General features: G+C 37.0%; 1 protein-coding gene across 2 annotated transcripts in view; it reads right to left on the bottom strand.

Annotated features, from left to right (window-relative positions):
• OXR1 (oxidation resistance 1) overlaps positions 1-13,580 on the bottom strand; it is a 469,361-nt gene that overhangs the window by 220,726 nt on the left and 235,055 nt on the right. For both annotated transcript variants that reach the window (XM_015145857.3, XM_015145860.3), the window contains exon 3: positions 13,154-13,350. In XM_015145857.3, the coding sequence (XP_015001343.2) occupies positions 13,154-13,350 (197 nt within the window). The remainder of the gene's footprint in view (positions 1-13,153; positions 13,351-13,580) is intronic.

Genomic DNA, 13,580 nt, shown 5'->3' with positions numbered 1-13,580 from the left:
GCTTATATAGGGGTGGAGGTGAAAAAGAAAGATGACAGCATGGAGAGAGAGAATTATTATTTATATTCCCCGTTTGTTATTTATATTCCCCTTTTCCTTATCTTTTCAGCTATCCCCATTCCATCCCACTCACTATACATTTATTTACAAGAGTGTTTTTCATATCACAAAAAGATCTGTAACTTGAGAGAATTACTTAAAGCAGGAAGTAAAAGCTCTGTACCCCAAACAGCAAACCACATACCTGTTTTCCTTTACTTAGAGTAAATATTATTGTGCTGATTTTGCCACATCCTGCCTCACTTGAAATAGTACTTGAAAAAGACTTCAAAACGGAATCTATCTAACTGGAAAAGAAATTCTATTGAATTGGCCTATAAGACACTCAATAAATCAGATTCACAAGGTTTGACTCTCTGCGGGCACCTATGATATTTTATCTACAATGTGTTATCAAAGATAATTTTTGCCTCCTCTAGCTCAGAGAACTATGAGAGGATATAGATGCCCTTTCTATCAACATGTATGAAAATTTAAGCAACACAATAACCTCCAAGGATCTTTGAGTACAAATCCTAGCAAACAGAAAACACTGAAATGCAGCAGGGAGGCAAACACTGTTAAAAGTCTTACTGATTTGTATACTGGGTTGGACTGCCTCTATATGCATAATGCATAGTGTTTTCCATATGAAGAGGGTTTATAGATATAATAATTCATTCATTAAGAGAGTTTATATTGCATTAGTTAACAGAGTTCATTTAAATCCAATGCATATTAGTTTTTTTTCTATAAAGCATATTAGTCTTTTTCTATAAGACAGAAGATTCAAATTTATGAAAGAGACTTACCAAATTAATGATCAAACAGAATGGAGGAAACAGAATGCTAAGATTTGTTGGTCATGATTAAGGACACATGGGTTTTCTTCCTCAAAAGATACCAATCTAAATTAACTAAACTTGTTCATGTAATATTTTGGAGGAATTTCACTTTATTATTTTCAAACATATATGAGGTAACATAAAATAAACTAATGAATAGATAACCTTACTTTAAAACCAGCATATTAATTTCTCTTAGTACATATTTTTCCCTACCAAAAAGCAGTTATCTAAGCTAAATTGCTGAACCTAATATCTTCTGTGTCCTGAAATCATGTTTCAGTTATAAACCCACATATAATATATTTTTTTCATATTGTACTAATACAAAGACTTTTTATCTCAGTTGGTTCAGATGATCACAAAATTTGAGTTAGTGAATTTTAAAGCTGTTTACTAATAACTTGCTTGTATGTAGACGTACACATAATACATAGGGAATGTATCATGAATGGTCAGTGTAACATTTATAATCTTCAGTTGGATTCACAGCTTTTAACTATAGTAAAAGTAGTTTCAAATCTTTGGTAGAAACAGCAATAGAAGCTTTTCCCCCCAATTGTGTCTGGTTTTTACCTGTTTTTCCATTCTCATAAGTAATATTCTTTCAGTCATAACTGTGAACATGCTCAAAATTTCATTGACAAGCATAAATCCTGTAGTATTTTTACATGTAAAGAAATATCCGGACTCGGTATGGTTATGCACACCTGTAATCCCAGCTACTCCGGAGGCAGAAGGCTCACTTGCGCCCAGGAATTCAAGGCTGTAGTGAGCTATGATTGTACCACTGCTCTCCAACTTGGATGACACTGAGACTCCATCTCATAAAAGAAGAAAAAAAAAAAAAAACTAAGAAAACATATATCCTTAGGTACAAAGTGGGAAGAAAAGCAAATTTTAAAAAATCAAGAGATACCAATAGTTTCATTTCTGAACGTGAGCAAGTTCCTAGAAGTTCTTTAAATTCCTACTCTTAAAAAAATGAAAACATTGGGAAAAGTAGACATATTACTTCACTATTCAAATCACCATTAATTCGATCTATAAATATTTAAAATAGAGTAGATCTTGCTTAATAATTTCTCATTTTATTCCCCTCATCATTATTCAGTGAAATGGGAAGTTCATGGTGGTGTTAGCAGGTTAAAAGGGCAAGTTTTATTTGCTAAAAGCAGTGAAAGACTAATTTTAATAGGGATTTAGGAAATTTCAAACAGGATCATGCTTATTTCTCAACCATGAACAATGTCCATTTTAATTATTCCATGAATTAAACCAGTATAGGTTTAATTGGGCAGTTTAGAAATCATTAAATAAATTGACAGATATAATTTGTTTTTTAATACGTTGTTTAAGGTATATACCCAAAGGATTATAAATCATGCTGCTATAAAGACACATGCACACGTATGTTTATTGCGGCACTATTCACAATAGCAAAGACTTGGAATCAACCCAAATGTCCATCAGTGACAGACTGCATTAAGAAAATGTGGCACATATACACCATGGAATACTATGCAGCCATAAAAAAGGATGAGTTTGTGTCCTTTGTAGGGACATGGATGCAGCTGGAAACCATCATTCTTAGCAAACTATCACAAGAACAGAAAACCAAACACCGCATGTTCTCACTCATGGGTGGGAACTGAACAATGAGATCACTTGGACTCGGGAAGGGGAACATCACACACCGGGGCCTATCATGGGGAGGGGGGAGGGGGGAGGGATTGCATTGGGAGTTATACCTGATGTAAATGATGAGTTGATGGGTGCTGACGAGTTGATGGCTGCAGCACACCAACATGGCACAAGTATACATATGTAACAAACCTGCACATTATGCACATGTACCCTAGAACTCAAAGTATAAAAAAAAAAAAAAAAAGACTATTATGCTGCAGCTCAAATGTAATACCGAAACCATTTGCTCAAGGAAACCTCGATGTTACTGACATTTCTTAATCCATTTATCATGGCCATGATGAAGCTGTATTTCTTGATTCTGGGTTGATTCCTTCTGACAGAGAACAATCACACAAGCAGGGCAAAAAAAGAATAAGGCAAGTCTATAAAATAAGGTGCTAATGCTATAAAACTAGAATTGGTAAGTTTATTTAACAAATTATAGACACTACAAATCTATAGGGATATCAAGCAAACACATTTTTTCTCGTTCTGAGTATACCTCCAGTTGCTTGGTAAAGTTTAAAGTTACATAAATGATTGGTTAAAAAAAATCTAATTTCTCTTGAAAGAAATAAAGCTTTCATATTAATTTTAGAGTTGAAAGTAGTTTAAGCCTGTGGGATTTCCTTAATCTTATGTTTTAAAGTAGATATTAAATGAAATAAATGAAAAATGTTGTAAAATAAAATCCCAATCAAATATCCCTCCAACAAATATGCACATGGAGATGTAGACTGTCATAAACATGTATTGAATCCCACGGTCTGATTAATACACAAATGAACCAAAAAATTAAACTTGAAATCTTGATGTCCTCAAATTCCACTATCTTAATAAAAAACTACATATTGGGTACTTATACAAACTTTGAACCACTCTTCAAAATCTGTGAAATGCCCAGGTCCATTTAGGGACTTTTGGCTTCCATGTGTAACAAGAAACCTCAGCAATGAAATAATTTTCCCTAAACATTTTTGTGACCCAGAAAATGTAAAAAGTCATCAAACTGTCAAAACAAATTTCAATTCAAAACAAAGTCGTAGTTCTCAAGAATTTAATTTAATTAGAACCCTCAGAGCAGCTATCTGTTTTAGTTTCTGTGCTTATAGACAGTGACCTGCATGCCAAGATAGTTTTGTTGATCAAATCGCAGAGACTCCGGCTTCTCCATGAAGAACCTTCCAGCTTGGAGAGAAGGTTCCAGGTCAATGGTGACCTAGTTTCACACTGCAGAGTGTGCCACCTCTAGCAAGATTGGTTTTTTCCTTTTATTTTTTAACCTCCTGTTACAGTATTTTTACTTTAGAGTTATCTTTTTTATTAAATGAGAGGCGTACAAGTTATGTGATGATATTTTAAAGTGTCTGCTGTGCTGCAATTAAAAAGCAGTTAAATATGTGTCTTGCTTTTCTCTTTAGAGCTTCTAAACTAGTTATTACTGTTTTAATTTTGCCTACTACTGAGAAGAATTCCCAGGGAACCCCTAGTTCTATAGGCTCTCTTTTCAATATGTAAGCAGCCTGGGGTTAGTAAGATACAAATTTGTATTTAACTGTGCATCATTAAGCTTGGAATGTTGAAGGTATTCTATCCTGCAAGCAGGGCAAAAGACAAGATCATTGCATTGGATTTTAGAATTTGCAATTTTACAGACCATCACAATTTCAAGAGAATATTTTAGGGACTATTTCCCAACTTAATATTTTGACAAGTAAAAGAATTTTAAAAGAACAGACTTAAACAAAAACCCCAAACTGATACCATATACTAAGCAGTCATTTCACAAAAGACCATTCATTTTAACACAAGGAGAGAAGGAAAGAAGGAAAAAGGGAAGAAAGAGGGTGGAAGAAAGAGCAGAAGGGAGAAAGAAAGAGGGAGGGGACAAAGGAGGAAGAACGAAAGAAAGAGAAAAGGGAAAAGACAGTCACTTTAACTAAGTATAGTCTTATGAAAAACTACTGTTATTTTATTATTGGATCTTTTTCTATCTTTTTCTATTGGATCTATACCATCAATGGTATAGACTAGCACTTGGGGAACCACTCAGTGAGATCTCCATCAACCGTCTAATTTCATTTTTGTTTTTGAAAAGACAATTTGACCTGAAAATAAATGTAAAGGATGGGCTCTTTACTACTGGCCAGTTTACTTAGATTCTTCCCTTGGCTTTGACACTATTTACAGTATGACCATGAATAAGTCATTCAACTTTCAGAGACTTAAATCCACTCACTCTATAGAAACGTTATAAGCATTTATTAAATTTATTAAATCCAATATGTTAGTCACCTAAAAGACGGACAATCTGTAATATTAAAATGCTTGAGATGTATTCATATTAATCAGATTTAGAGAAGTTGTGGCCAGGTGTAAAGGATGTTTGGATTGAATCCTGGCAAATGGGTAGTTAATCAGAAGGCTAAAAGAGGTGGAGGTATCACTATTCTAGGCAGAAGGAAAAGCCATGATACAGCACACAGAATTACAACTTTGGGAAACCACACACAGTTTTTAGCTTGGCTGGAGTGTAGGGCTGAGGTCTGCAATAAAGCTGATGAAAGGTAAGCGCAGTTTGAAAGGTCTAGAGTAACAACCTTATTTTGTGGAGAGTGGGAAACCACTGCCGGGTTTTAAACAGGGGATGATTTGATCAGATCCACAAAGGTCAAGACAAGAGGCTTGATTCATATAAGTTCCATTAGAGCAGGTACCATGGTGCTTCATTCATACTCTATCCTTAATTCACAACCACAACAAGCTCACTAATATTTACTGAGAACTTGCAAGTTCTAGGCACTAATGTAAGTACTTTAAATACATTACCTCACTTATACCTCACCACAGCACTTTCAGTAAGGAACAGTTTTATTTCCTTTTATAAGGAGGGATACTAAGATTTGAGATTCTAATTACTTTGTTTATGGTCTCATAACTAGCAGGAGGAATATAAAGGTCCAACTTAGACTTTAGATTCTCAAGGCCAAGTTCCTCATCATTGATTCACCTGCCTTCCTGAGCAAAAGAAGGAGCTCAATAAACACCCACTGAATGACTACACAGCTTTCATGGCCTTGATCAAAATAATTTAGGATCTTTGAGTGCTAATTTTCTCTTTCCCTCTGGCAAGTTGAATCCTAAACCACTCTGAAGAGACAATAGCTATACATTTTTAAAAACCAGGCTGGGCGCAGTGGCTCACGCCTATAATCCCAGCACTTTGGGAGGCTGAGGCAGGCAGATCAAGAAGTCAGGAGATTGAGACCATCCTGGCTAACACAGTGAAACTCCGTCTGTACTAAAAATACAAAAACATTAGCCAGGCATGGTGGCGGGCACCTGTAGTCCCAACTACTTGGGAGGCTGAGGCAGAAGAATGGTGTGAACCCGGGAGGTGGAGGTTGCAGTGAGCTGAGATCGCTCCACTGCACTCCAGCCTGGGTGACAGAGCGAGACTCCGTCTCAAAAACAAAACAAAACAAAACAAAACAAAACAAAACAACCCAGCTTCTCTGTATATACTAAAACTTGTTACATTTTCCCTGATACTTAATTTCAACATGCTAAATTATAGCTTAATCCACATTCCTTGTTTATTATTGGTAGAAATGAACATCTGGATACCTCCTCTTGAAAACAATGTGGGGAAGCATGAGGGTCAATAAATTTCCCCTTAATCATTTTCTCCTTCATGCTGCAAATATCAATTCCATTAGTCTTTTCATAAGCTAATCTGATTCCAAGGAAGGTAGAAAACAACTCTGAAAAATCTATTATTTATGTATCTAATGTCCTGTAATCGAATCCAGCCAATTGATTTCCCAGTTAGTGCTGAGACAATTCATCATCTAGAATGTTCATAAAAATTGTATAAGATTTAAACATATTTTACACGCATAACATATTACCTCTCTCAATCTATTTTATTCTTCTTTAAAAACGTATCATTACTTGACAGTGTGTTAAATACCTGATTGTATATTTATTGCCTGCCTTCCCCACTAGAATATAAGCACCTGAGGGTTGGCCTTAGTTTAGTTTAATCGTTTATTCACAGGACTTTGAACGTAGCCTGGAACATAGTAGGCATTCAATACATATTTATTTAATTCATTTATCTGAATCTAAATGACTATAAATGGCTGGGTAAAGAACATTGGATGATTAATCACAGACTGTGTCTTACAAGAAGGTGTTACAGTGAGATTAGTTTAGATAGGATAAAAGGGAGAGGTTGATCCATGAAGACAAACAAGATTAAAAGGGACAAATAGACTGTCAATTCCCATGACAAGGTGAGAACCTGAGAGGGAGAGATTTCAACTGAAGGAAAGTTCCAGAGGTATTATTCAAACACCTGTTAGCCAAGGAGCCCCCCTGTGGGACCCCCTATTCAGGAGCCCTGCTGAGGAAAGGCTAAACTGAAAGCTTTTCTGGCTTCTCTACTAAGTTGCAGAGAGCATTTACGTGGCATAAGTCATAAAAGAGGACTTTAAAAAAATAAACATAAAGGTTGTAATTATCTTACTCATTGTTTTCTACACCAGATATTCCAATCCTTCTCTAATGGCCTATAGATAGAAGAATCTTTTAGCTGTATACTTACGGTGGAGGATAAACAGATAGCATGTTGTGGTGTTTAAGAGCCTTTGCTCTGCAATTACATTAAACTGGGTCTGGATCCTATCTAGGCTATTTGGGGAAGCTGTGACCTTAGACAAATCTCCTAACCTCTCTGGACTTCTGATTTTCATGAAAGTGAGGTCATAACCCTGTGTCACTGAGCTTTGTATAGTGAGATAATGTGTAAAAATTGCTTAAAGATCCTGGCACACAGTAAATGTTAAATTCGTCCTCCAACTGAATTCTGAGTAGATTCCATCCTCTCCTCCTCCACTTCAAAGGACAAGATTCATAACCCTTTCTAACTATCCTCTCTGCCCTCCACAGTTATTTGGCACTTAACTGTGTGCCTCACACTGCACTAAATGCTGGGATTAATGAGATTGCAGGCACCATTCCCTCCTCCTAAGAACTGAAAAGCAGTATGGAGACAGACATGCCAACACAAGAAAACAGGAGGCACAGGGAAGTGCAGATGCCGGGGGAGCTCATACGCAAAAACAGAGGAGAGTGCTGAGGGTGTCTTGCTCTATGGAGCCCATAAAGGGCCTCCCAGCATCTACACAATCTGAGGAGATTTCTCCTTTTGTGGATTCCAGGGCACTCTGACTCTCCCTTGGCTCCTGCTGCCCCCTCCCTCATTCCTTACACACCACCCTCTCCCCCACGTCCATGGCATTTAGGGCATTCCGTGTTGTCTATTTTGCTTACCAGTGTGCTCATTTCAACCAGGCACACTCTTCTCCAACACATAGGATGGCTGCCTTGAAAGCAGGGCTCTCTGTTTCATTTTTCTTTCTATTTTGAGCAGCATCTTCCATGAGGCCTTCACACAGCAGGGATTGATCAGGGACTAATCAGTGTTCGGTGTTTCACTGAATGATTCCCGTTGTGGGGATATTCATTCAAGAGTGGTCCTATTTCCTAACTGTCCAGCGAAAATCCTCCGTATAGAAAGACATCAGGAGCTTTTACTAATAGTCGCAGAAGCTGGACCGAGATATATGAATTCCAGCTCCAGTTCCCTGAAGTGAGGAATCAATATCACATAGAACCGTATGCCTTAGGGAGCAATGGTACATGCTTGGCTCCTGTGTGCACAGTTTTCTTTACTACCTCCATGCTTAATTTACAATATTTTTCAGAAGTCCTTATATGTAGTTCTTTGAATTAAGGGTAGTGAAATAAAATGATTATCACAAATATCTGAGTCTACTATTTGGCTTCATTATCTATCTTTAAGTAGGGGCTGTGGTTTTGAAGGATATGATTCTTATGCACCCTGTCAAACTCAAATGGTTTTATCTAACACAAACAATAATTGGAGTAGTAAAAAATTCCACTCCATTTTCTTCTATTTACCTATTAGTGCTACTCCACTAAGTTAATGTTTTTTATTCTAGCTCTAATTAACAATTCTATTTTTAAAAGAATAATAGAAGTTTAAGTATCTGAAGGATTTCAAATATCAAGTCCAGTGATTTTTCAAACTTCAGGTCATAGCCCATTAATGGACTATGAAATAAATTTAGTGAGTTGAGACTGTATTTAAAAAATGAAATAGAATGTTCCATTCTATTTCATATTCTATAGAATATTCTGTTCTATAAGTAATCAAAATAGATAGTAATAGAAATGCTTTTAAGCAATTTCATCTGCGATATATTGGTATTTGCATGTGTGTATATCAGGCGGTGCTGTAAAATGTGGTAGGCAGAATTCTAAAATGATCACCAAGATCTCCCACCCCTCTGGTGTACACGTCTGCATAACTCCGGGGTCTAGAATTTATGACGGACTTTATTCCCGCAATTAGGTTGTGTGGACCTTAAGACAGAAAATCTGGGTGATCCTGACTCAATAACATGAATTCTTTAAGAGCAGAGAATATTCTTTGTTGGTTGAGACAGAGAATCCGAATGAAAGAGACTTGATGTGAAGTTCTTTGCTCGAAGGTGGAGGGGGCCACACGACAAGAAAAGCAAGCAGCCCCTAGGAGCTGAGAGTGGTCCCTGGTAAACAGCCAGCAAGGAAACGGGTAGCTCAGCCCTACAACTGCAAGGGACTGAATTCTGCCAACAATAAGAATGAGCTTAGAAGCAATTTTTTCCCCTGGTTGAAACTCCAGATGAAAACACAGCCCAGCTAGTACCTTGACTTTATCCTTGAGACAGCCTGAGCAGAGAACCCAGTCATACCGTGTGGACTGACCTAGAGAACAGGGAGTTCATAAATTGGTGTTATTTTAAACTGCTAACGTTGTGGTAGTTTGTTTCATGGCAATAGAACACTTGTACAGTACTTTCTATGGTCAGCTGTGATAATAAAAAGAGAGTAAGATGAAAAACAACTCTGAAAGACATGATTTGGTTTATCTCTTTCATTGTACACACGTAAAAATTAAGGTCAAATGATGGTAAATAACTTGTGCCAGATTACACAGTTAGTGATGGAAGCAGGGCAGAAGATACTCTTTCCTGAACCACAGTCTGACATGGTGATTACTTTCCTTTTATCTGAAGATTCATTTATTTCACATCAATAGTGACTAGCTTTCCCCTACTTATCCTAAATCAATGGAATTTTATTATACAGCCATCCCTCCATATCTGTAGGCTCTGTATCTATGGACTCAACTAACCACTGATTCAAACTATTCCAGAGCAAAAACAATGAACAGTAACAACACAATATAAAACAATACTGACTACAAATACAGTATAACAACTATTTATATAACTTTTACATTGTATTAGATATTATAAGTAACCTAGAGATGATTTCCCGTATACAGATGGATGTGCATAGGTTATATGCATATACTATGCTATTTTATATCAGGAACTTGGGCATTGCAGATTTCTGGTATCTGTGAGGGTTCTGGAACCAATCCCCTCTACTCCCTGAATACTAAAGAGTAACTGTACTTCTAAGAAAATAATTCTAGAAAAGCCACTGCAGCCACTAAAAGACACTTCAATGGCTGCAACATGTTTCTAGTTATTATTTTTTATTTGAAAATCCTTTAAGCCCTAAAATTATTGCTTGTATGGCTGTAGTAACTATAGTATAAAACTTCATTGCTAAATTTAAATGTACTTTACTTGGCCACAAGAGGGCTCCTAGAGTTTTCCAGGAGTGTAAACTCGAAACAGATATTGAAAGGTATCTTTCAATGAATGAGCATATCGGTTTGTAGACGGGTTCGTTGGCAAGGCTTCCTTCAGTGAGATTCTCTGGGACTTGTGGTAAAAATATCACTCCACTATATTATCCATAAAATCTCCTCCAGCTGGCCGGGCGTGGTGGCTCACGCCTGTAATCCCAGCACTTTGGGAGGCCGAGGCGGGCAGATCAAGAGGTCAGGAGATCAAGACCATCTTGGCTAACGCAGTGAAACCCTGTTTCTACTAAAAATACAAAAAAAATAGCAGGGCGTGATGGCGGGCGCCTGTAGTCCCAGCTACTCGTGAGGCTGAGGAAGGAGAATCGCTTGAAACCGGGAAGGGGGAGGTTGCAGTAAGCCGAGATCGCGCCACTGAACTCCAGCCTGGGCGACTGAGGGAGACTCCGTCTCAAACAACAACGACGACAACAACAACAACAACAAGAAGAACAACAACAACAATAACAGCACTACAGCTTATTGTTGCACAGAGGGGATGGCAACTTTGAGAGTCAGAGAAAGCCTGATTCTGACAGGCCACAAGAGAAGGTAGATTTAATTTGCAGAGCCTGCTATCTACAGCTCATGACCCCATCTTTAAATGATCTATGGCTGTATCCTCATCTATAAAAATAGGGTGTAACACCTACCCGTCTGAGCTGTTGTGAGGGTGAATTGAGGATAGAACCCAGGAGCTTAAATTTCCCCTGGCATATGAAATTATCAAAAAGTGAAAATTTTTATTGTTTATTACTAATACTTTTACTAAGAGACATTGAAGTACATTTGTTTTGTAAAGGGAACTTTCAATACAGGTGATTACATGGTTGCTAATATGTCAGCCTTGAAGGTAATGTTTCCAGGTCCAAATTACTAAAAGGGTTATATAGAGTATATTTAACAGTTCAGAGGTCTCTTTTAACACAATAGACATGCCACTCACATTGATTATGAAGCAAACTGTTACCAATTCAATAGAGAAGAATTCACAAGTGGTGGTATTATTTAAAATAACTCATTGTTCATCTTTCTGCAATCCACCCCTTTTGAGACTTCTATTTTCTAGACTTAGCCCATTATTCATGGTGGCAAAGTTGGTTAGTATCTCTCCTTTTTTTTTTTTCTAATTTTTAAGGACCATTGAGTTTGTAGGATAAGCTTTATTTGCTGAGGGAAAAAATACTAACCATGTCTTTTTAGCCAATTAGAAAAGCAATAGAAGGCGACAGACATGTTGCAGAGGAGAAGAGGATATTGGTAATTGGACAGGGTTATATAGACTTTGTGAGCTTTTCTAGTCAATTGATTTGAAGAACTGTGCTAGCATAAGTTTTAAAAATAGAAATATGTGCTTGTCTATACTTTTATTAATTCTCATTACCTGACTATGGACAATCTCACTGACACCATGCTTGCTGCCTTTCAGAAAATGAGACTTGACCGTCTGGAAAAAGGAAGCCTGAGAATGAATATATAAGAAGAGGACATAAAATGGTGGGAAGAGAAAGCATGGTTTTAGCAGCCAAATTCTGAAATAAGGCTAGCCCTACATGGAAGCATTTCTTCAGCTTGAAGGAAGGAATTTAACCCAAAGACATTGGAAAATGACTTGACAAAGTCACACAGGAAATTGGTATAGGAATTAGAACTAGAAATCTGGTCTCCTGATAATCATTTCTAGGAATGGCTACTAAAATATCAAAGAAAAAGATTTAAATAATCTTAAAATAAACATTCTCATATTGGGGTGGTGAGGATGGTTAATTTTGAAGAAAACAGGCCCTCTTTGATGTAACACTGGTTAACCCATTAAGCCACAGTCTCTACTATTACCGCTTTTGGATGTGACCGAATCTCTCCAAATTGAAGTAATAAGCAAGGCCAAAGCAGCCATTCTCTTTTTGGGTGGATTTGTCTCCCCTACTCATCATTCTTTGCCATGTATTAGATGTTTAGTAACTTTTGTCTCAGATAGATTTAAGACACTAAAAGCTGCTATTGTTCATTACAAAGCAAGGCCAAAGACATGCTGGGCTAATATGGTACACAAAAGTTGGTAATTTGATTTGTTTGGACTGATTGCCTACAACTCTCTGATTAAATGTTAAAGTACAAAATTACAGGATATTATTATATCTGGGGGGAAATAATGTAATGCCTGCAAAACCCAAGCCATATCCTATTACTCTTCCCTATGAAGGGCCTGGATGCCATTCAATTTTTCCAAAGTAAAGCAAGGTGAAAGGTCAAAATAGACCCACAGTGTAATCTGTCCTCTCTCAGAATGTAATAACTTTACTTTCTTACTGGCTTTGTTAGTTACAGGCTGACATCAACCACAGTCTCAACAACCCGACAGAACAGGTTCAGAGACCTGGGAGCCTGAAGGGAAAATGAAATAAAACAAAAACCAAAAAACAAGAAAGGCACTGGCTGAACAATGACTGAAATGAAAATAGTAGCACACAAAGTTAAAAACTGAAAAACCTAAGAAGGTTTTTCTACACATATGTAGTACGTGTGTATGTATATGTATGTATATGTATATTTACTTCCCTTAGGTTAGGATATAGAAGGTCCTGAAGCCTGTTTTATTTAACTTTGCTGAAAGTTTTTCAGTAGTTTTCCATCTTTATGTTCAGACCACATAAGAAAATGTCCAAATACACCATCAGAAAGATTTACATGTTTTATAACAAGGAGCCATTGAACTAAACAGACCCAGAAATTCTCAATGCCATTTAGGTAGATTTCATCTATTCACTTGTGTAAAACATCTGGTGCTCACCAATTGTGTAGAACCTCTTCAGTTCGCTCCTTCTGGAAGGATGTTTCTGAGTATTTGCTGCATTGTTCTGTTCTTCTTCAATGATGGGGGTCTTGGGTGCAGGTGGCTTACTGGCTTGTGGTGTTTGCTTTCCTGCAGCAGCCAAAGGGTTGAACCCCGGAGCATTAATATCCACTGACTGGGACTTTTTCTTCAGCCTACGAGTAAAGAAGACCACATGCTGTGAATCCCGATTCTATATACACATATGTTCCATGTGTATCACATTTTTTTCAACAATTGAGTTATATTTAGCCTTGAGATAGAACCACATCTATTCAGAAATGACAGACATTCCCTACAGTATTTTAAGAAAAATTCTACAAATATTTTTGAAACTAGAAGGAAAAATATCTTCTGCCTAATCATTTTGAAAGATTTCATTAAA

This window comes from Macaca mulatta, chromosome 8 (genome assembly GCF_049350105.2).
Source record: "Macaca mulatta isolate MMU2019108-1 chromosome 8, T2T-MMU8v2.0, whole genome shotgun sequence".
Lineage (NCBI taxonomy): Eukaryota > Metazoa > Chordata > Mammalia > Primates > Cercopithecidae > Macaca > Macaca mulatta.
Note: the sequence above shows the minus strand (reverse complement) of the source record. Positions and strands in the feature narration are given on the sequence as shown.